General features: G+C 33.1%; 1 protein-coding gene across 3 annotated transcripts in view; it reads right to left on the bottom strand.

Annotated features, from left to right (window-relative positions):
* The window catches only part of LOC112601923 (bromodomain-containing protein DDB_G0280777-like), a 37,537-nt gene continuing 11,159 nt past the window's right edge, over nucleotides 1-26,378 (bottom strand). The window contains exons 1-12 of one of the 3 annotated variants that reach the window (XM_025349809.1): nucleotides 12,356-12,663; nucleotides 9,928-10,020; nucleotides 6,464-6,598; nucleotides 6,235-6,399; nucleotides 6,022-6,150; nucleotides 5,628-5,957; nucleotides 5,279-5,539; nucleotides 4,953-5,206; nucleotides 4,738-4,885; nucleotides 4,608-4,674; nucleotides 4,291-4,539; nucleotides 1-4,225 (exon numbers count right to left, since the gene is read on the bottom strand). In XM_025349809.1, the coding sequence (XP_025205594.1) occupies nucleotides 180-4,225; nucleotides 4,291-4,539; nucleotides 4,608-4,674; nucleotides 4,738-4,885; nucleotides 4,953-5,206; nucleotides 5,279-5,539; nucleotides 5,628-5,957; nucleotides 6,022-6,150; nucleotides 6,235-6,399; nucleotides 6,464-6,598; nucleotides 9,928-10,020; nucleotides 12,356-12,454 (5,976 nt within the window). In that variant the 5' untranslated portion in view covers nucleotides 12,455-12,663 and the 3' untranslated portion in view covers nucleotides 1-179. Of the gene's footprint in view, nucleotides 4,226-4,290; nucleotides 4,540-4,607; nucleotides 4,675-4,737; nucleotides 4,886-4,952; nucleotides 5,207-5,278; nucleotides 5,540-5,627; nucleotides 5,958-6,021; nucleotides 6,151-6,234; nucleotides 6,400-6,463; nucleotides 6,599-9,927; nucleotides 10,021-12,355; nucleotides 12,664-26,378 lie in introns of those variants that run through there. The other 2 variants (XM_025349810.1, XM_025349811.1) reach the window with 2 other exon arrangements.

The raw sequence follows: 26,378 nt of genomic DNA, 5'->3' as shown, positions 1-26,378 counted from the left end.
TCATATAAAAGTAATTTGTCAACCATACTAACATTATATAACATTAGAAACTTAATAATGTACCTATAATAAAACGATTACTAATTTACTGTTGTATATCACAGATACAAAATTGAAGAGATCACGTGCTGGACATAAAATAATCGCAAACAGTACCTACATCATAATTTTATACCATGTTAGCACGTAGTTGATTGAGCCTTAGGCTTGAACCTTGACATGTAAAAGTCACAGTCCGAACAGTAGATGGACGGGTGGTTAACGGCCTTCTTGCGGCACAGGTTGCAAGGAGACGGCCTGGGCATGCCGTTCATAATGCCGTTGGTGCATTTGTCCTGCAACCGGGGTGACGGCGGCTGCTGATAAACAGCGTACCGGCCCGGATCGCTGACAGAGGCGGCGTTGCCGTTGGGTGTCGTGGACCTGGGCTGGCCGTTTTGCCTACAGGGCTGCAGTTGCAACTGTTGCTGTTTAAATGCCATCGGGACCGGCGGGTGTTGGTAGGGTGGAAGCTGTTGCGGCTCGTAAACAGTCATTGGCCTGCGGACCGTGTTGGTCCTCTGCACCGCCGCCGATGACGACGACGACGATGACAACGACGGTGATGACGGTGACGGTGACGATGACGACGAATTTACCGGGCGAACCTTGGACGGCGACCCAGGGCTGTCGGGCTGGCCACCGTACTGCTGGTGGAGCTGCTTGTTCCGGTCCAGCGACGACGACGAGCCGTGCGCCGACTCGGCAGTCGACCTCGCAAAACCGTTGGCCGGCTGCGTGAAGTCCTTCTTTGGGTGCGCTGGAGGCAAGTGGGCCACGGTGTCCGTGGATTGCCGGGTGTACGGCATCGAATGGAAACCGTTGACCATGCTACGCTGCCTTAGCAACACGCCTGGAGAGTGTTGGCCAGGTTTCGTGTCCAAAGCGTTCCGCGGGTATCCGGCCGGAAGGGCCTGCGCAGGCCTGGTGTCGGGCTGCGGCACTGGGTATCCGGTCAACGTTCTCGATTCGGCGTGCGCGTAGCTTGGTGAACACTGTTGTACCGATGGCGGCTGCGATTGATTGCTGCCGGGTTTGTTGTTATTATTATAGTTGTCACCCGCTACAACGCTGAATTGTTGTTGTTGTTGTTGTTGTTGTTGTTGTTGCTGTTGTTGCTGCTGCTGCGACAAGTTTGATGTGGTTAAGCCTTGTTGAATGTACCCTCCAGTTTTGTTCTCGTAGTGTTGGGCCATCCTTTCCAACTGCTGAGCTTGGTTAGCGGACACTCCCTGTTGGAGGTAACTTGTTTTATTGCTGTTTTCGCTATTTGCATTATATTGTGGCACAACGTTAAGCCGATCGACCAACTGTTGCTGTTGCTGATGTTGTTGTTGTTGTTGCTGTTGTTGTTGTTGTTGTTGCTGTTGTTGTTGTTGTTGCTGCTGCTGCTGCTGTTGCTGTTGATGATGATGGTTAATCGCGGACTTTTCACCACAGTTGATTGAGGAACTTGTTCTATCGAACTGATGCTGCTGCATTTGTCCGTAAGCGGTTCTATTACCATTTTCACTACAAATCGTCGTGGGACTTGCTTGGTGTCTACTAATGTTATTAATATTGAGATTGTTGTGTTGTACTTGAACGGGACTGGGTTGTCGGGGATAACACGTCCGATTATCGGTCATATGATTGACGTTATTGTTGTTATTATTGTTCAACCTCTCGAGTGATTGACATTGGTACTGAGGGATTTGACCGTGGTTATTATACGATCTGTTTTCGTTGTTATTTTGGTATTGACTTCCTGGTTCTACATTTGAAACATTGTAACGAACATTATTTTGAGCGTAAGGTATTCTAGGAGATCCTGGGTTGGTTTGATACTGGTGAGTATTTGTTTCTGAATTTGATGTTTGATTTCCATGGAGCCGAAGTTGTGTTTGACTGTCACCGTTGTATCTAAAATGACCGTTCCTGCCTTCGACAGGCGATTGTTGTGGATAACAATTCGATGGAGCACCGCCGTTCACTTGTCTGATCGGTTGATTTCTCTCTAAAGAAGACTGATTTGATCTACAGTTTACAGGCGAGCAACTTGATTTATTTTCACTTATCGATTGATAGTTGAGCGAATGCGGTTCATTGCTTAAAAACGGTTTTTGATGTCCCATATGCGAAAGACTTTGATACTGTTGAGGATAAACATTATTCTGTTGATTGTTAGAATAAAACCTATGTGCGGCTGTTGATTGATTTTGAACCGATTGAATACTGTCCATTGAATTTATCGATAAACTTGACATTGCATTACCTATTTGTGAAGTAGAAGGAGACTTGAATTTCTGCTGTGCCAATGGAGATTGATTAACAGTTGTCGGCTGTTGAATTGGTGACATGCGGTAATTTTTTACAGATTCCGCAGGTTTTTGAACTTGGTCTGGAAGAGGTGCTTTTAGTTTAGGTTGTACTGCCATGGATGAAAGTGTTTGAGGCAATTGTTGCACAGGAGACATGCGATATGTTTTTGGTGGTAACTCTTCTTTACCTTCAACATTAGATTTTTCTTCAACGTTGTTATTTTCATAACAAGATTTTAAAGATAAATTGCTTCGATTGAACTGGCCAGAGTCATTTCGTTTCAACGGAATTACAGATTTTGTTACTTCCCTATTTTGTTCAATGGGAATATCTTTGTGAAGAACTGATCTAAGAACTCTTTCCAAAATTGGATTTGGTATATAGCTATCAACTTCATCTTCTTCTGCAGTCGCAACTAAAACTACTTGTTCACAAAAAGTAACATTTTTCTTTTTTCCTAATTTCCTTTTTGATTCACTATTATCAAAAGGAATTTTACTTAAAGCACCTTTAAGCTCTTTTTCAATTTTCTTTTCCTCTTCATCAACTATTTCACAAATACCGTCAGCTGGTAAATTATTAATTGCATGAGTTATTAAATTATCAATGACGCTCTTTTGTTCAAATTTATTTTTCAAATCTTTTACTATTGATTTGGACTCTAAATCTTGACTAACATGATCATTACCACACCAAGTAGCTTGCTTTGATTGTAACTCTTTGACCCAATTGTTTTCTTCATTAATTTCCAATTTAATTTGTTCCTTAGATATAACTGGACAAGCTCCATCAATTTCATCAGTAGCTTGCGTAGGAGGTGGTGGAGGAGGAAATTCTTCACTAGGTTGCCTTGAATGACACACAGAATTTAATGGACTTGGATAAGGTGGTAATGGAAACCCAAGATCATCGACATTGTTTACAACAACATTTTGTTCAGGATTGTGATGAACTTGAGCTTGAGTAGTCATAACATTTTTATTGTCTTTGTCAAGTAACATACCTCCGTTAGCGTAAGTCACATCTTCCTTACGAGGATGGATGTATGGTAAGGATTGAGGCTCAGAACACCAATCATTGTGTTGTTTATTACTTTCTGCTTTACTCAACTGAGAAGATGTACGCATTGGTGGTGGTGGTGGTACTTTAGCAAAATGAAGGAATTTATTAGTATAGAAACTCTTTCTCATTAATTTACTTCGCAATAAATTAGGATTTCCTGTACTTTCTAGATGACCTTCAGACAAATATCCACTTAGATTGTTTTGACTATTTATTGAGTCTACCATAGAGTCATCTTTGGATACAATTTTTTCTTTAGGTGGATCTTTTATTTGCAATTCATCTTCACGTAAATCAGGCATACTTCTATTTTTCCTTTTTATTAAACCACCCATTAATAGTTTTCTCCTTATTTTATGTTGTTTTTTGCCTTGCTTGTTATCTTCAACTTTAGGTTTTTTTGTTTCCTTTGTTAAAGAGTTTGACAAGAATTCTTTAGTATTTTTAGTACCACGTTCTTCACTCCTTGCTCTTTTTTCTCCATCTTTTTTATTAGCTTTACTTTTGGCTTGTAAGCTTCTACTAGGTCTTTCATACATCATGTATTCTTCATCTTCTATTACTTGTTTTGTTTTGTTTGATGAACGTGATAACAATCCTTTTTTATTCTTTGGCAATGTAGCATAAATCTCAATATTTTTTACAGATTTATCTATTGGTGAATTTTGTAAAGACGATAACTGAAGTGACATATCAAGTAACTCTTTGCTATTTTGCCTTGAGTGCTGGATTGTTTTGTCTTTGGAATTTTGTCGGCTATGTGATACTTGAGATCCCCTATTGCTGCAACTACTTCCTTCACGACTATGCCTTCCTTCACCATCTAAAATTAAGTTAACTATTATTATTAAATTCATATTTTTTCTAAATTATAAAAAATCTACATACGTTTATTTGTAGAGTGAAGAGGTTCTTCAAGTCGCTTGTGTAAACTACGAGCTCTCATCACACAAGTGTTATGTTTCATTCTTGCAAAACTTGCAACTTGGGGATTACTATATGGAGCATCCATAGCAGCTCTAGCTTTACCAGCAGCTAGATTACACAAAGATAATGCCATAACTAAATCTTCAGTGGCTTCAGATTTTCCCAATAACTGATCAGCTTCAGCACAAAGTCTTTCGACCTCATCGACTGCTAAACATGTACATAATATGTCAGTATAACACATCTTTAGAAGAAAAATGATTTAAACCATAACATACCAGAATTTTTAGATCCATTTTTCAATGACGTATGAGAAGTTTGATGTCCTTCTGGTATTTGAGCAAGCTGTAAAGAAGACACATATATTATTGATTGTATAACTAACATATATTATATTATTTCAATTACCTGTAGGTTATGCTTGAGGTTTTGTTGTAAAGGCAAACTATCATTAGAAGACAATGAATAAGAATCATATCCTAAATCAAATTGATTCATTGTATAATCTTTAGGTTTATTGGGGCTTCGAGGAACACCACTAAAACCATTTCCAGTCCTGTTATTAATTTAATTATATTTTGATTAGTAAAGAAAAAAATGTTATCATTAATAATTATATTTACCTGTTTTGAATTTTTCCAACAAAATATTGGTAAGGATTTTCCAATGAAGTAGATGAAGATGACGAAGCGCTATTTCTATCACCACTCCAATTTCCTGAATCTCTTCTAACTAATTCACATTTAGATGATACAGATCTAGGTGAACTGGGTTGATCATTTAAATCATCATTTGTATACATTTCTGCAGCTTTAGCCATTATAACTGTTTGATAATGAGCCAAATTTTGGTACTCATTTATCGATGAATTTATACCCTGTAATTAATTATTTTTGTTAAATACAAACATTAATATTAAGCCAACTAAGGGTATGTAATTTTAACTTACTGGTTTTGCTAATGCAATTGTTGGATCTGGATTTGGAGTGACAGCTCTCCGATGACCTTGATTTGATAAAGGTTTTTCTGGATTGGGTGTAAGAGACCTACGACCCTGAGACAAACTTTGAATAGTATTTGTACAAAACGAAAGTTTAGTTGCCTTTGTTATAGATTTTGGTGCTGTTGTTGCATTGACGGGTTCACCTTCAGGAGAAGCAAATAATAGCAGAAGAGGTTGGTATCTACCCCGCTTACATTTCTCTACAACCTGAATAATAAATTAAATACAATAAATTAGTATTTAGTAATATATTTAACAGAATAATGATTATTTTTCCAAGTAATATTGATTTTACCTGTTCCCATCTAGGACCAATTTCTCGAACATTAGCATCATCAAAATATATCCATATTTTTAATTTTGTGTGATAAAAAAATGTAGAATAATGTTTTCCGTAATATGTTACAACTCCAACTAATTGATGTTGTAGGGGCATACTTCCATTTGGTAAGTCGAATGATCCATGAAATACATCACACAGTCGTAATGAAGTTCGCAATGTGCTTAAAAGTGCCATGATATGGTCTAACGTAGGTCTGTCAGAGTCCCAAACAATACCTACTGACACTATTTCAGGTCTGTTCATTAATGTTCTTCTTATTTGAATTTTTGCACCACAAGCGCTCTAAAAAAAAAGCATGTGTTTTAAAGAAAACTGACTTTTTAATAATTATTTCTTATTAACTTACTGGGCAATCTCTAATATCTCCCATTCCACCGGCTTTCTTCAATAATTGACCAAATAGATCAGCTTGACCGGTTGAAGGAAATTGTTTAACTTGAGCAGTTAATGCAGATGCAGATACATAATGCACCATCTAAATAAAGATAAAATAAATATAATTAAAAATTTAAAACACCAAACGACAAAATGTAATGACATTTTTAAAAAATTAACAAACCTGAGTAAAAGGTAAAGGCTCCGAGGTAGCTCCACAGGCACCACATACGCTTTGTTCAACTAATGTCATAGCAAACTTTTGATGAGATATACAATGTTTCGCATTACACATGTCCTCGGCTTCTTCGTTAGCTATATGGTAGTGTATTCTTAATAATATGTTTTCCTATAACAAAAAACATTAGTTTCCCTTCTATTTGTTTTTATCTAGCATAATATTAAATACATACAAAGCATTCTGCAGCATCATCCATAAACCCTAATTGGAATCTTCTTTGGTCATAAAACGATTGAGCAAGAGCTTTCCTCAGTGCGTCTGGAGGCAAAGCCGTTTCTGGACTGGAACCAAGCGCTGTGAATAGTTCCTAAAATCATAAAAATAAATTGTTTGAATAAAATTGAAGTTAGTTATTAATATTAGGTACTTTTAACGTATTATTAACACTATAGTTTGCAGTTCAATATCATTTTTATTACATAAGAATAGTACTACTAAGGTTAATATGCCTCACGGACAATAAGTTGTTTAATTTTGTCAGTTTCCTACTAAAAGGTATAATTTTATTCGTACGATTGAATGAGTCACTAGCCTATGCAAACTACTGTGAGAGTTTTTAAACAATAAGATATCCGGTTGTTATCTTATATACTTCCATAACGACTTTCCCATGATCAATTTTTTGTATTTAATTACAACCTTTTTGCAGCAGATATTATAGAGGTTACGAGATATTATAACCTTACAACAAAGATACATAAAATATTTTTATTTATGATATTTTATGAAAGATTTAGATTAAATTTTGCTAAATGAATAGCCCTAGGGTCTACCTTATGATTAATAACAAAAACGATTTGTAATAGTTGTGGCGAAATAAGTTTGTCACGATTCGTATGACTTTTCTAGTGAACCTTCTTTCCACCCACAACCTTTTGTATTAACCGTATCTCACTGATGAATTGTATTAACCGAAAGCGAAAAATAAAAATAACTTTACAATAAAGCGATTCTTTATTCATAAATACATTTATATATTATATAGTATTAACATTGGTCGAGTTAGCTTTACCTAGTTAACTCATTCCCAGATTAAAAGTTATTTAGAAAATCCGTTATTGAATAACAAGATAAAATAAATATATATATATGTATAGGTATATTTAGGAAAAACAATCGAACTAAATCATGAAATATATAAAAAAAATGGCTCAAATACATTCAAAACTAGAACATAATAAAATATACGTTTGTATATATTATTATATTACATTAAAACAGTTGTATTGCTTAATAAGCATCAAGGTTTGTTTAAAATGCTGATAAAAACCTGTGACATTTTATTAAATATACGACTACTATGAAGCTATATTCATAGTATAATATAATACATAGCTGACTAAAACATTTCTTTGAATTTTATTTGATGAGTCATTCGTTTCTACAGCATGCGTATTTTTTTTATTATTATTTGTTATCTGTTTTTTGTATATAATAAGTTTTTTTAAAGCAAGTATCAAAATTAATGTTATCCACTAAAAAAACTAGTTATACATATTACAATTTATAACAAAAGCAAAAATAATTCGAGTACATTAAACCTATTGTTCACGTAATAAAAACAATTTTAAAGTCATATACCTATTCGAGTTTATTAAACTAACCACACACAGATGTATTAATTATATTTTTTCAACGAAAACAGTAAAGATTTAATAACACAAATAAAACAGCCACGAATAATACAATTGTAAATAATATCTCATAGTTATGTGAAATTTCTATTCAACTTTATCAACCAAAGATGAATACATAATGTAGGCACAATATAATATTATAATACTGTTATAAATTAAGTTGTTTTAACCTTTCGAATAAACCCGTACGAAGTTCAACACATATTTAATTGTATTCACCATAACCGGTCGGTTTTGTAGGGATTTTTTATATAATATTATTTTAATTATAAATTATGAGATACAGAGTTAACGTTGTCAGATTCGATAAAATATATATTGTACCTACTAAATATTTTCTACATTCTGCGTACGCCTGACTGCCCGATCCAATAAAAATAATAAAAATATTGTATGTTCGTCAAGATTCCGCGGTCTATGTGATCAATTAATCATTCAAACATAATAATAATAATAATAATAATAATAAAATATTACATTGTACGCGAGAAATAAAAACCATATACACGCACTTGTACATAGAAAAACTACCAAATGTACTCCAACATAGTCTCGTCGCTATATCGGCAGATCATTTATCATCGTCTTCCCGAAGATTCATCGATCTCTATTATATACATTATACACGCTTTCAAAAGACGTCAAATCACGCAGCCATTGTCGTCGAAATATATTGTGAGTCGCCACACGTATGGTATACGTTTTACACCAATATATGTATATGTATATAAATATATATATATACATATATATTGAATTGTATATACTCTAATTAAACGCCGTATTTATTTACCTCCATTTTCTCGTAACTTCAGTCACTATGCTCGCCTGAGGGGGTGTGCACGTGCGTGAGGAGTGAAGGGGATTGAGGAGGACTCGATTGTCGACGAAGACCGGTTCTTCGAAAAAAAAAAACGATGCCACGTCGAAAAACCAGTACTACCAAGTAGGTAGAACACTAACATTTTGGACCCTATCATGCGTAAGTGTAGTATAAAGGTATACGCGCGAAGAATATGTATTTTATACTTTTCTACAATAACACTAGCGTGTCACCTGGTTGTACCTATGTTTAGTATAGTTCATACGACTTTTGTTATACATAATTGTCTTAATTTGTGGTTTATACTCCTACAGTATCTTCGGTGGCTACGGTAAAGATAATAAATAAACACAATACACAAATGATTTTTTTAAATAGCACAAAAACACAACGAACAGAAAGTAAATAAAAATGCATCTATTCAAATAACGACGTCAAAAGCCATCGACGCATCTCGATCTCTTTTAGCAATACATTAAGAGACGGAATAATGTGAAATACAATATCGTTATAAAACAATGTATATTGCTGAAGTGTAAATGCGATTGAAGTACATTGAAATGTTTTTTGTAGTGATACAGTTTCACTAACGGTACGTCAATCGAAAGATCCAAAATAAAGTTTATTACGACTTTGGACTTTTATACGTGGAAATAATACCGGAAACAGATCTCTATAATAATAATACACATCATAGATCATACGATTTGTATACTTTCAATGACACAAGACAATGTCAAACCATGTTCTACTTACTTCATAACTATGCATTATTTTAACCCTGAGGAATGTGCATAGATCGGTATATGGCACCAAGATACCAAGATGTACTTATACATAATATGTACTATCCTAAACGTCTATATAGTCTATATAGAACGGACCGCAGCGGGACTACTATAATGTGTCTTTCGTATATGAAATAAATAATAATAATATAATTACATTGAAATCAAAATGAAATTTAACGTTTAAACTATATAATATAGTATCGCGTGTTATTTGTGATGCCGAAATAGATATATATATATAGTGTGTATATAAATATATTTAATTTACACAACAAGCCATCTGACGAGTCGTTGAAGACCGACAATAATACGTAGAGTGGAATAGGAACTATAGTATTGTGTTCATTTACTATTTATCTAAATGACGAATGTTATTTTTTCTTACCTTTAGAGCGCAAAAAATGCATGACTCTTCCATGCAAGCATGCCCGTACAATTCTCTGAAGCTCCGTCTGAATATGTCTAAGTGCCATAACACCTGGAACAATACATTAAAGAGATCGATAAATATACTACATAAAAATATATACACACATTTATTTCAATTAATTGTTATTTTATTGTACTAATTGATAATCATATATTATATTCATATAGATATGCATAATTATCAGGTAGGTATATTATAATTTATAACTATTAGAATGTATACATTATATAGGTACCTACTGAAGTGTACTACTGTCAAGCAATGCAATATTTACACTATATAAATTATTCAAGTTCACATTTCAGTGCTGACCCCTCATTTTAGTATAGCAATCACATTAAATTAATGTTTTACGTTGATTGAGTTCCAATGACATTCAAAATTATAGGCCATCAATCATCCGGTTAATTACATATATATATATAAACATATAATAGAATTTTGTATATATTAACGAATATACTGAGGGGAGAATCATCATGCCCCCGTGGTCACGGTGAACTGTTATTATGATTTCATGGACACCTGTTCACCGGAACAATGTATACGAAATGAACTATAAAGGGTTGTGAGTTGTGACTTGTATTAGTCAACAGGTTCCCTTCAAAATAAAACCGATGAGCCGATCTGGTATGAGTCACACATTATAGTATATTTATATATATATGAAGACGAAGCTGTCTACGGATGTAGACTCCCTCAGACTCGTATTTTTTACTATATATATGTATATCATACCTCCGAATATTCAACATTTTTTACTTAACACGATTTATAAACGTGTTGCTTTCAATATTATTCATTTCGTTATAGTTATATCTTGGTAATACATATTATTATAATTATACTACATTGAAATACGCAATTTATATAATAAACGTTATTACTCATTTGTAATTATTATTTTATATGCACTTTCACGACGACAACAAAAACAACACCAACGATTTAAACTAATCTTGCTACTTTATGCCTATCAAATATCCGTAGAGTGCTCCACACGAATTTCTGAGTCTGAACTAGTCGTGACCGTTAAAAGATCATGACTCTCTTCCTATCCAAGACAATAAAAAGAAGAAAACGACGAATCGGTTTGAAGGTACGTCGTCACAGCGAACGTAGCGCATTGGCCCGGAGACACTTGTATTGGTCACGGATAATGCGACGTTACATCATTACATTATCTAGAATATAGACTATATTACAGATGGAACGTAGATCATTCAATAAACCTACTTACCAAAAATAGGAAATTAACTTCATTTTTTAACTCTATACTTTCTGTACAGCATACTCGTATATCAGCGACCTGCGTTAATGTAAGACTATTATAGCTTTATAAATTTCTATAAAACATTTCGTTACGACACAAATTATAATTATTTATTTTTCGCAACTGCAGTTGTAATACTGCGCTAACTAAATTCAATTATACTTTACAAAATAATAAATAATAAAATATCAAGCATTGATTTCGTTCTTATCGTGATTAGAAAATACAAATACAGTATAAGGTAGGCGTGCCTGCCTATATATTATAAATATTATGCTTATAAGTTATAATATATGAGCTCAGTAATCGTGTTACATATTATGTCATAGCCATAATAGATTCACAGTTATTCTAATAAACACATTTCATACACCTTTAATATTTGATATGAGATATCTTAACTCCTTGGAGTGATAGTATAGTGCTAATGTCAGTTATTGTAGAAAATTACGTGTGCCAACACTTGGCGTATAGTATACTTACACAATATCTAACAATTGTCAAATAAGATAATTTTGAATAACCGCGGGGCATTGACAATAAGTACCAATGAGACCTCTTCTCATAGCCCATAAGTACTTCATACAAGACAGAATAGAATTGATAATATCTCAAAACATAGGTAATCAGCGAAAAACATTTCGATTACTAACAATAATAATTATACCCAAACGTCTATTAGTATTGAGTTAATACGTTATAAATTAAATTATTTTATTTGCTATCAACTAAATACATGTATTGTATCCTTATGGTAATCGACAAAAACAAATAAATAAGAATAACTCGTAGTACAATAATAATTTGAAGTTTTCCAAAGATTGAAACGATGATTGTTTTGAATAAATACAATTCGCATGTTATTGTATTAATATAATAACAATAATAGGCAGACCATATTTCTTTAACTGCAGGAGGAAGAGCGCAAATACTTGAATTGACGGATAAAAAGAAATCGAGAATAAATTTGCAAATAAGTATCGATCGCGAAAAACAAATCAATTGCTTTCAAAATGGCGGGCGGCGGTAGCATCGTTCGAGTGTAGTGACCGGTGTGTGACTTGCGGCGGTGGAGGGGTAGCGTTGTCCGACTATAATGTAGTTTCTTACCTTAGTGATTTGAAACAGGGCTCGTCTCTTGTACGTCCTGTTAACGGTCGGGGGTGGTTGGCGCTGGGGCAGCAGGGGTGGCGGCGTACTATCTTCCATGTTTTCGCGAAGAACTGCGACACGTCAGTGTTTATAAACAATAATTATGATAATTGTTGCAAGATATTATAATATTATATCATTTTTTTACTGTAAACGTAAAAGAAATAATATTACAACGACGCCACGATCGAAAAGAACCGTCCCCGAAAAGACGGGATAAGCGAACGAACGAGACCGAACCGAAACCGACATTACAAAAGACTGGTGGTGCACCGTCAGGTAACAGGTAACGGAGCACAGGTGCACACCGCCGCCGATAGATGGACCGCCTAGCGTTAGGACGGTGGTGGAGCGGTGCTCCGGTGCAGAGAGCGTTTGATGGCGGGGATAGCGACGACGGGGTTGGCGGCAGTGGCGGACAGCGTCGGTGCTGCTGGCCGCCGAGTGCAGAACAACATTGCCTCGTCCCTCCCACCTGTACAAGAAAACGCCGTGTGGAACATAACAATAATATCGTATTATCACCGTCTCTCCGTCTTCTCCTTATAGGCGTCGTTCTTATAACATTACGTCGACGGTATATTTTTTTTCATATTATATACATTATATTAGCTGAGGTAGTACATTAAATTGTGTACACGCGTACAAACACCGACTCCATTCGTGTAACTTGATGCTGTCTCCGCCTGGTAGAACTTATCTTCGACAATCGCATCAATAACGCACGTATAAGCAATTTTTTCCAGCAATGCGCTGTACATTTGGGTTTATCGTATATACTATACGGTGTCTGACGCACAACTTATCAGCTATTTATCAATTGTCACTCTATGTGCCCGAAAAGATACGTCACGGCACGTTCTACAAAATTTAAACGACAAAACGAAAAGTAAAAACCAGCCCAACCCCACCTGCGCGTCAAAATACATCCTTTTACAATTATTATTATATACATTTGTATACACACACTACGCTCATAAATATATTTTATTGTTTTCGTTGTATCGTAGTGCCGAAAACGTTTCTATTAAATACATCTTATTATGTTAAACAATGGCAATTGCGTATATTCTTAAGTTTGATGAAAATTTGACGAGCGACACATTAATATACTACTCAGTAGCACTACAACTCCCATTAGCAACGTGCAATTAATCGCTTAACATACCTCTGAGAGACATTAAACATTAAAACACCACAAATCAACTATGAAAACCAGTTGTTTTTTCAATTATTTTAACATCGTATATATTGAAGACTAATTGTTAATCAATGTTTTTTACAACTAAGCCGTTTTACAATTTTGTTAATTTGTTTCCATTTTCAGTAGCTTGTACACTAAACAGTAATGAATATATTTACTACCAGTCTAAAAGTTTTAAACATTATCAATGTAAAAACTAAAAATTCTATGCCAAAAGGGATATACAATCATTATGATGTACAAATTATTTGAAAAATTTAATTTGAATTATATTTTTCTTTTGTCAATAATTGCGAACTATTCTTCTAAAATATCACACCGCCACGCCTATTTTGGAACCCGCCAAATCTATCATGTAAAATGTAATAATATACAGACTCCGTGCGTTAATCTACTGACACTGTGGCCTAGAATTTGGCAAAAAAAAAAAATGTAAACAATTATAATTGCGAATACGGGAGTGTACCTATGTAATAATATAATTGTAAGCATTATTGGCGGTGACGACCGATCATGCAGCGCTGTCCTTGAATTTGGCGCCGAGAAACCGTGCACGTTGGCAGCCCTGGCCGATCGGCGGGCGCAATGGCGGGAAACCGGTTTTCAGGACCCGCAGGGGATTTACTACGACTTTTACTATAGTGTAGTAAAAACATAATAATAATACGGAATATAATACACGCGAGAGGCGCGCGCACTCCATCACAGGCTTGAGAGATTGTGTTGATCTCTTGCGCGCAGGTATTAAACATCACCGTGTAGTAAAAAATAAATAATTCGAAATCCCGCCATAAAAACGTAGTAGATACTATTAACACGACGCGGCGGCGAGAAAACGAACGCGCACAACGTCTTCGTCGGGTCAAATTCAGGTTAAACTATACTACGAAGGCCATTGTTCTCCGCATAGTTTGAATCTCGGTGAACCGTCTTTTTCCGCCCCCACGGCCGCGTTAAAACGAATATTTGAAAGTCCACTACGAATGTGATGATGATAATGATAATATGCGCTTTGTACGGTTGTAAATTGAAAAATCGCTGTCGCTGGGGCACAGAATACCCATTTATTTTGTTTGTTTACTTTTTTTTTTTTTACTCAGCGAACGTGAAAACAATAATAATAACAATATTTGTATACCTATTGGCTATTACGTTTCAGCTACGCGCTGATCAACGACTGCTATGAAAACCGAACTTGCATAGTATAACTATATAATAAAATCGTTTCCAACCAAAGGATATATTTTACAATCCCTGTATCCCTGTGTAATAAAACACATATATTGATCAAACACGAATTCACCGTACGTGCGCCACGGTAGCCTATAATTTACAAATAGTTTAAATACCTTAACCCAATCAGAAAGTACTCGTCGCGCGCACAAGATAATAATATATATATATATATAAGGTACACACAGTTAGCCAATCGATTTATTCGGTTCAAATCGAAAACATTAGTACGCGCGGCGCTAATTCACATTATTCCATGTGTTACGGCAGCCGGCAGATACCCATTATATGCCGAGATATTTCCACTTTTCAGCATACGAAAATCATAAAAAGTGCAGATAAATTCGTATAAACAATCGTTTGCTTTTATTTAATTATCATTATTTCAGGTTTATTAACTTTATATAGCTGTAGGTACATATTATGGTATTATATCGATGTAATCGGTTTTCAATTGCATAATTATAAATCGCGTAAAACAAAAATCATGTTGACGTTAGAACAAAATAATAAGTTTAAAAGAGGGAAAACGAATAATGCGATGACGTATAGTGGCCTCTCTAGATCAGTTTCTTGTTGTGGAGGAAAGGAGGGGATGTCGAATACATTTGTTCATAGATACAATGAAAATATTGTGTATAATCGAACACAATAAATAGCAGGTATTATAATCAAACAAAAACATAGGTAGGTACTTGTTATTAATCAGTTATACAAGTATATATAATAATCACCAATCACCGTATATCAGTAGCGTGTCTAAATCAGTATCCATGGGTGGAAGGCTTATATGAAATTATGTGTGAATAGGATAAAAAATAATTACGGGGAGATGTTTGATTTAATTGAGTTATACGATGAATAGTTATAATATACGTAGTAACAATAAATACCTACCTAATTACATAATAATATGAATTCAAGATGTTGCCGTTGCGTTCAATAATATGCTTAAATTGTTAAATATTTTTCACTCGTTATTTAAATTTAATGTTAGGTATCATGTGCAATGTGACTATATTGTATACATAATACGCATTTTATAATAATAACGATCAATCAAAACGCAATTTATGCAAATATAAATAATAGACAATAATCGATATATCATAATGCTGACAATCAGCAATAAATATTTTTAAACATAATTAATTTATCCCTTATCATTATTATAACAGTATAAGTGACGTTCACTTAATCATTAATATAACATACAACTTGGAAAGCACTAAGCAAGAACTATCCATCAAACATAAACACCGTTTTAAAACCTATATATAATATTAAATATATAGGTACATACTACATACATAAATATAATATGCATAATATATTACACGACCAATATTCAAAATTGTATAAAACCGGTTTTTTGTTCTGTGGGGTATAATTTATTATACGAATGACACATTTCTTTAGTCATAACATAAAATGTCGTGAAATTTCTTTATCGTGGAGAAGCGATAACGCCCGTTTTATAGTGTTTAGTTATTACTTATTACCTACTACTGAAAAAATAGTAACTACACTAGCAATAATTTAGTGCAGAGATATGGTTCACACTAATTTCAGTGAGATTATAATGTAAGAGAGAGGTGAAAGAACTAATTTCACTCCCACACCAACTGTAGCTGCAGGTTAGTATTTAAAAAAAAATTGTTATTCGTATAATAAATCAGCTACAACGTATTTACCAATGAAGACAGGGATTTTATGTAATACTAAAGTTTATCATTTTTTGAGCTTAGAATTTGAAAAGTTATAAAATGTATAATAATAAAAAAATTTACCCAGAAAGTTATAAAAGTTTGCATCGCCACCGACAGGTACTATATATACTTAGTATTTAGCCGTTGACGAACACAATGATAAGTAATGTTTGTAACCGAGATGGTTAATGACTTTTCAGGTGAGTACACTGGTTAACGTTATTACTGTTTATTATATGCTGAGATTATAATAACCCAGTGCAGACGTTGCCCTCGACCGGAAGCACACGGCGATTACATGCGTGGTCCTGTCGCGGTCGTCGTTAAAGTCGCTGGCGTACGACGCGTAGGTACGAGTTAAGACTACCACCACCACCACCACCACCATCATGACCACCACTCCAGCCTCTACTCGTTATCGTGTATTTTACTCCGCAGCTTCCCTCTGGATGTCGGGCGACAAATATTGATCTCCGAGGGCGGGCGCAATAATGCGTGGTGACCGGAAAGATCCTACATAATATGATATTATAATATCGTTACGCGTGTCGTACCTATACCTATATCTGTCGCCTACGCAATCACAATATATACGCGTCTCTGCGGTCAGTAATAGCGGTCATCCAATTAATGGCGCCAAAAAAAAAAAAACAAATCTAAATAAATTTTGTATAAAATCTCAATCGTAGGAAGATTTTCCGTTTAAAGAGGGTACGTCGGAGTATATAAGCTTAAAAATATTGATTTTTTTTTATCATTAAAAAAAATAATTACAATGCTTCTGCTGAGGGCTAAAGTACTTTGTGATACTGAAATTATAATATAAGAACTATGGGTATTTTACGCCACCTATAATATATATATACACCAATTGATTCTCTTTATTTTTTTTACACACAATTCTACATCTTCTTATACTATGGGTACCAAGTCTTTATTCCTCATACCTAAAATACTTGAACTTGACCAGTTTTACACATAATCGTATCGTTTTTTACAATGTGTTTCCTCAATAATTCTACAATTCAAATACAAAATGTTTAAGGAAAATGTTAAGAGAGCTATGCTTTCTTTAATGTTTCAAACAAACGTGTATATATTCTCGCGGTGTACCCCCCAAAAAAAGAAACCGGGTTCAAGGGCACTGCGCCGAACAGATCGCGCGCGTTCAGATGTGCATACGAGAAAACGTGACAACTTAGGCACGTTGTCGAACGCGTCAAGCGTGTATACAAAATTATAGTTACAATAGCAGCAAATATACGCTGCAGAGACTATACGCTACTGCCGCAGCAGCGCCAATTTACCGACGACGAAGGATATTTGAATAGACGTAAGCCGACGCGTCGGAAAACGGTTAGTATGCACCGACAAGTGAATTATAATACCCAAGTATACGTATATACAGTTAATCTCTATCCCGATCCTGACGTGAGGAGCGTGAGTGGCGCGCGCGAGCTCATACACATATATATATATACGTACTGCACGCGCGGGCGCGCGCCTTGCCGCCATCGTCGTCGTAAGTGCATGTAAGTAAACCGGTTTGTTGTTGTAATAGTGGAGATACGAAAGGATTAAAGCGAATAGATAATTCGGAGTCGTCGGACGGGAGATCGAGAGCAGGAGAAGAGACGACGATGGTGGACGTCAACAGCGTTCGGTGCCACTGCCGCACGTGTCTCCGGGGCTCCTTAATTACTCCTCAGACTAATTTCCCAACAAAAGACACTGTATAATAATATAATAATACAATATATATACGTTGTTCTCGTGTTTTGAACAGTCGCCGCGTGCGCGATGAAAAGAAATGTTCGTAGTACACGCACTCGAAACGCATATATGTATATTGAAATATAAATAATAATATAATAATAATGTGTAACATACCAATACTAGAGAGTTAGTTATTACTGTAGTGTATACATTATATTGTAATTCGACAAAACTCGACTTTATAATATTATACAAACGTAAACGTCGCCACAGAAGGTCAACGGGTAGAACACGACGTAGGGACCTTATAAAAATATAAGCAACAAGCGCCTATATCAGTACATTATAATACAGTGATTGTATTTACGTAATTATTATAGTCGCATACCCCGGTATACTCGTAATGCCAACGTATGTGAGAAACTGTGTAAACAAAAGAATAGATTGTTCTTGGTGAATAATTAATTCGAAGGTTCGTTTTAATTATTATGCACAATAATAATATATCGACCTCAAAATTCGACTTGTAAAAGGACAATTATTGTTCTAGTTAGTAGGAACACGAAATAAAACTAATCACCGAGTATTATGCTATATTTAGGTCACCATAAAAATTGTATTCAAAATCCTTTATTCCGTCAATTTTGCCCGGCCAAACGGCTGCTGGCTTTCAACGCGACTTTTCTTGCATAACACCACAATCATTTTGTCTTTTTATAGCTTTCTAATAATTTTCATTATATTTATTATAATTGTTTTCATTTTTAATTATTTTTCTCAAACAATGATTATACTATAAAGTTAACATTTTTCTCCAATAAAAATACATGTTTTTAAATTTTATATTTATAATTATTTGGTGTCAATCACCAATTTTGGTGAAACTTTAAATAATGTATATATAGAGTGATCACTTGACAATAGATATTAGAGTATAATAAGAATATTAAAAATTAGATTTTGTTTGTAGGACAGATAAAATAATAATATAGCTGATATTTTTTGATTTTGTATAATATGTACTTAATATAAAATATTTACTAACTATTATAAAATCCAATGGGGTGAATTTATTTAATTAACGAATATATTTAAATATATTTTACAAAACTTATCTATAAAATTTCCCCACATCATATATTTAAAAATAAATATTTTTCTTAGTATTAAAATGTCCATAACACATTCCCAATAAAGAATAATATGGCTAATTTAAACATTTTGAAACTATAGTTAAATTATGAAAAATATAGTTATATCCATGAAGTAAAAGTGACTATATTATTAAGTATACTAATACTTTTGATAAACACGATTTATCAATTCTATAACCAAAATATCAACCTAAACATGTCGTTTATTTTTATCAAATTTCTTCATGGTGACACAATGATTATGATTAAATATTTCCATGTACATGCCTGCTAGCAATATTCATTACCGACACTTTTTATAAATTACCATATTATTATCAAGTTATGTACGTTTTTGCCAAACAACATGGTGCGAAGTGAGGTCCATTTCTAATCCCTATACGGTTGTATAAATGTCGAGGTTAACATACTGCATACAAATAAATAATATACATATACATTATACAGTGCCAAGTGTTTACTCGTATAATTATAAAGTATAATAAATTATGAGTGTTGTGTACTGGCATAAACGTTGTGTATTTTATGTTTAACTACGATGGAAACATGATTGATTATTTCGTTTTAAATTGAATTTTGATATCATCAATATGCGTTTACCACTCTTATATATTGACGTATATGGTGTATACATTTAACTCTATACATTATTACACATTATTTTATTATATTCGATTTAACCACCCCTGACTAGGGACACACAATGATGCCAGATTAAATAGAAGTCCTAAGATACGTCAACGGAGGAGTGGTGTTTGGTACCTAAACTTGTTTCGATAATATTGTTCCTGAGCGAAAACAAAGAACAGAAAATCACGAACATAATAATAAATAAGTGGTCCGGTTCGCCGCCGCACGACGTCGGACGACTGATCTGTCATTCGCGTTAATGGCCTCAGAGTCGAAATGTTATTGTGCGCTTAATCTCGTAATCATAACAATTCTCTTGTATTCCTATTGAGTGGTATATTATATACCTCGTCTTAGCCATGTATTAGTTGTCGGCGCGTTCGTAATGGACGTTCATAAATCCAAAACAAGCGACGCGTGCTACAGGGCACAAGCCAGTACACTATTGGCGGGTACACGCTGTAGACACTACATACATATTTTATTATATATCCTTATTACTAGGAAACTGGTCGCGTGCTGAAGTTTTTCCTATTCCTATACATCTATACTACACGTCTGCAATCTACGTTTCTCAATTAAGATCCTTTTATTTTTTTACTAAATCATAATCGCTTAATAAAACATAATATACGCGCGATACGAATACATAATTCTACGCGTGTATTTTACTCTATCCTATGTCGATGATTTTACGATATCGGATTACCAACGCAATCGCTGTTGTGAGTAAATGGCTGCAACAGGTTGAACTACGTACGCGTGCGCGTGTGTTTATAATATTTAACAGTGAAACGGGAGTAAGTTGTTCGATGATAATATTTCTTGAAAAAGTTTTAGCCTTTACTTTGAACATTTTAATATATCAATTGAGCACTATAGTTAATATACTTATTACTTATATACTCATTTGGACACCGCGTTTGTATTACTTTTAAGACGGAAACTTTATTTAAAACCAATAGAATACTTCAGAGGATTAAAACGAATAAACAGATATATAAATCAGTATGGTTTGAACATAAAAAACGAACAATTTCATATTTTTTTTACTACCTCAATATATTATAATTTATAATATTATAGGTTTAAGCCCTTAGGCGTCAACTAAACCAAACATGTCACGAATCATTACATTTTTGATTCCCAAACAAGTAACGACGAGCATTAAAGTGTCCAAAACGGGCCATATTGGAAACCATTAGTGTCAAAATAGTCTCGACGCCCTAGCGAAACGAGATTGGTTACCGTGGAGTATACGATGAATATTATTGTAATGTATGACCGTAAACATTTTATAGTTGTTTTTTCCCCATCTATAGACATTCAATACTTAATACTCATTCCGTGGTTGTCGACAAAAAAAAAGTAAAGGGCAAACTATTCGTCGGACAATACCGCACCACACCTCGGTGTCAGCATTTCACGGGCGCCAAACGACCTGACGCCGCTACATACGATATATGCGATGATAAGCAACGTCCGGCGAGACAGTGTTTATATCTAACATAATATTATCCATACACATTCGCGATTGCCACCACACCTCGAAGTTTTTACGTTTTGACGCCACTGTTTCATTGTCTGTTCATCTACGAATACCGGGAAAAATCTGTAGTTCGCAATTTACACTCCCAGGTAAAAATTAAATGTTTTATTCAACTTGACAGGAGTATAATATAGCTAGTATTTAACAGTAGATGAAACCCTATTATAGTATGATAAATATGTATTAATACTAAATACAGACGATTCTACATATATAGTGTATAATGCTATTCCACTTAAAACCACTCGCATCGTCGTTATTTCAAATATTTTATCTATAGTGAATAATGATATAGTTTTTTACAGTAATCATTGAACTAAAAAATTATGCTTATATTTTTAAAAATTAATTATATGCCTGCCTATCATAGCTACACACACGCAATCGAGGCTCAAATAATTCTAAATATCAACGCATAGATTTTTTCACTGTTTGAAATCTCCTTTTACGAAATTGTAGCGTTTATTGTACGACAAAAATACGAGATTTAGTCTTATAATATTTATGTAATAAGATATATATAAACAGTGTATTTCCTATTTAGTAATTATTAGACAGAATAAATAAGCCAACGAGACTTTGGTTCTAAACACGCACATGTTTATTTTTACGAAGCGTAAAATACTGTAATAGGAGTATACATAATGTATATATTCCCATTAACTATCAAAAAATGTAGACGGTTTTCATATTAATGCAACCAATGATTATAATATAGTTTTTTAAGATGAATTTGATACATATACAATATATATACATATATATTTATCTATTTATTTTCAATTTCTTTGTAAACTCAATCGATGGCAATTAATAATTTTAATAGTTTATGTAAATTTAATTTTTGAATATCTCTACCGATTTATCTAACACCACCAAATATAACTTAAATAGTCATTTTTATTATACAAACAAAATTAAATAAAAATTCATACTTATAAGATAAAGAAGTATTTGATAACAATCAGTATTATTTTTAAAGTAAGTATCATTAAATATCGATCACAGAATTGTTTAGCAAAAAATGTAGTATTTTTACTAAACACAAGAAAAACTCACCCAGAAATAATCCAGTCTTGTTCCACCCTTATTTATTTTATTAAACACAGGTAGTTGATGTCTGAAAACCATTTCATGCTGGTCTAATATAATAACTCCAAGTAACCCTCCTTTATATTTTTTGTTGAACACACCTGCATAATGCGCGCGCACAAACACCACATACATATACCTACTCATATATATATATATATATATATATATATATAAATGAGCAACATATGGGCAGTATCCAACCCTCTGCTACATACACATACACATACAATAATATATAGAATATACCTATATTAAATGTATTAGCTTCAAGGCACGCTTAGGGTTTCCGATTTCAAATAACGGGCAAAACCACAAGTAATAATAAAATATATATCCAACTTCCAAGGCAAATAGGCAATGAAAAACAAAAACTAAAACAAAAAATAAAATAAATATCCAGAATCAATTTCAACAACTGATCGCGTGGTTATTTTACGATGCCAGCTGGTATTTATCTTGATACATATACGTATCTAGTATCTTAACACGCAATTTGGGTTTATAAAACGCACATAATACTCGTCATAAATATGATATGTATAAACTTCAGACTGAATTATTATGGTAGTCATTTGGTTGTCTATTTCATATATCGAATATAATTTCCAAGGTTGCGTATATGACAGTAATATATGTACAGTTCTTCAAGCTTGTGTTGACTGTACCGCCAGTTACAACCTTTCTCTTCTACAAGCAGGGCTTATATCATACTCAGTGCGAATATTCATATGAATAAAAAATAACAATCATTTTCTAATCTGGGTTAAGCGTTGCCCCCTTCTTCTATTTTGATCAAAATTAATTGTAAACGCATTACATATTATAATATACTCTTAGTTCTTACGGAATTCAAGGTAGATTAGACAAAATTAAATATACATTAATACGACAAACGTCATTAAACCTCAAAACTTTTATTCTCGACCACGGTAGTGAAATTGTAGGACCAAATATAAAAACATATAGAAGCTGATACTGACGATCTAGACGTTGAATTACACAATTATGATCGATTTCAAAATGAACACGTATTGAACACATCTAAATGCTGAGTATCCGACCTCGATGACCACTACAATTCCATCACGTGTATAAGTCTGTCTCACTCTCTATTTAAAATCCGGATGCTAAGGTTCACGACTCCAGAACAATTTTAATACCGCATCTATCTTAATTCTGAGCAACCATTATTTACAACGAACAAATTCTACCACTGTTCAAATTCTGATTGTCTTCTATTAATAAATATATACAGACTATTCAATAACATTTTTTCACGTACGATGTAGGACTATAATAATTTAAAATCGTGTTATAAAATATATAAGCGTATCCAAAACTTCTTTTAACTTTTATATAGACAGCAATAGGTTGTTTTATAATTTATCAAATATTTAATATGGTGAAAATTATATTGAAAAATGGTAAGAAAATTCATAAAATGGCAAATAATCTAATAAATCTTAAAAAAATCAAGGTTCATAAACGTTTTTGAACTTGGGTGTACATTTAAATGAAATAAATGAAATAAAAACCACCGCTGCTGCTTAGTATACTAGAAATCACACCAAGAATAGGTTGTATATGTTATAGGTGAGGCCCGGGTTGTTTATTTGACCTCAGCACGGCACGAGCTGAACACAAACTTGACCTGCGCCGTAAAGTGTGCGCGTTAGTAAAACAGGTTTAAAATGCAAATAATATCAGCCGTGTGCAGATCGAACCTTACAGAGAAAATGCTGTATTTGGCTGGAAATGGATAACAAAATGAAATAATCTCGTTATTATTTCGATGTATCATTGAAAAGATTGTACAGTGATTCGATATGGATGTGCGGGTTTTAAGAAGAAAAATAAAAATAATAAATTTAGGTATTAATGAATACACAGGAAACGATTAAGAGTTACACGCAGGGTGTCACGCACCGGTAGCTTGCTTTACACACAACCAAGGATACAGGTGGGACTTTTAGTGAAGACACTTTTCCCGGGTTAATATATGTGCGAGCGAACCTTGTGAACAATAGATAAGATAATACACCTGTTGTTGATGTTTCTCATACTTAAAAAAGCAAATTGCAGTTGGTATAATTATTTATTTATGGTTTTGCTTTCATGTGAGTTAGTAAAACTTTCTGTCCAATTTGTGTTGGTGGCTGAAGGGAGTTCGTTTCTTAATTATTATTATTATTTCAATATTTAAAATGTCATAAAAATATCAATTTACTTCTCGCTCAATTAAGTTTAAAAAAAATAAAATAATAAATAAATAATAATATACATGTTTAAGACGTATTATATTTGAATTAATTAAAAATAACCTTCATAATTTCATGGGAACGATAATTTATTTTAACTTACGAGTATATACAACGTAATACCGTAATAAAGAAGCTGTATAATAATATGATATATACATTTAAAACTCGATAAAGTTTAAACATGGATTTTATTTGTATAATTGATAAGTATATACGTATACCATACCTAAAAAATCAAAATTAAATTAAATTTTAGATATTTACCAACATGAATAAATTGGTATATATTACTTAAGTTTAAGTAAATTATAATCTACATCTATTCAAATATAATTCTACAGCCCACTATAATTCACTGTTTAAACTCACATAACGGGTTATAGAAAGTATACCAAAACCAGTAGCTGCATGCACTAAACTATACAACATCCCACGAATATGTAATATAATTTTAAGTTTAAACAATTGCTGGCTTATAATTTATAAAACATAATTAGTGTTTACAATAACAAATGACATTTATTATATATTTTTTGTGGAACATAATATAGTATTACTATAAATTAATTTTATATCCATATTAAAGACGTTAAAAAATTATATAATAATATTTTGTATTATATTCTAGTATTCTGTAATATAGTTTTACATGCGTTTAATTTACATAGTTTAATGTATACATAAACATTTGATAACTATAAGTGTTTTATTGTCACACAAATTAAGCATAAAAAAAAATGTATTTAATAATTTAATATTATTTTTTTTATATTTTTTATTTATTTTAATAAAAAAAAAACGAAAGTTTCTAAAAACGTTTGTGAATATTAAAAGCGTTAAACATAACAACGAAAAAAATTAACGAAACATTTCATAATTATTTATAAATAATATAAAGCAAACAACCAAATTAATTATCATAACAATCTATACACCAAATCACATCATAAACATGAGTTACATATTGACTAAATTTGAATAACAGTAGTAACATTTCAATTATCATGCTATGTACCGTAAAAGGTATAATTTCTTATGAACTATTTATGATTAGAACATATAAAAACATGCTATACATTTTGAATATATTGAGAAACAGTTTATAAAATCAAAATTAAAAAAGTCAAAAAAAAATTTAAGTCGTATAAATATGCCTACGTGTATCTAAAAATTCTAAACGATAATTTAATAAGTAAATATAACCATTATTTAAAATCATTGAAGACATAATTTGCTATGGATCATTAATTACGAAATTTTTATGGTTATTACATTGGCCATTGGTTTATGGAGATGTTAAAAATGTCCGTCTGGCGCAGATTTGTTTATATTAAGAAGATGAAACACTTCAGCACGCACCAAAGTTATACAACACACTGATGTAAATATAATGTATAATATAATGGTGTTTTGCTTTACACGCAGTAAAG

Source organism: Melanaphis sacchari, unplaced genomic scaffold (genome assembly GCF_002803265.2).
Source record: "Melanaphis sacchari strain LSU unplaced genomic scaffold, SCAv2.0 Contig7_pilon_pilon, whole genome shotgun sequence".
Classification (NCBI taxonomy): Eukaryota; Metazoa; Arthropoda; class Insecta; order Hemiptera; family Aphididae; genus Melanaphis; species Melanaphis sacchari.
Note: the sequence above shows the minus strand (reverse complement) of the source record. Positions and strands in the feature narration are given on the sequence as shown.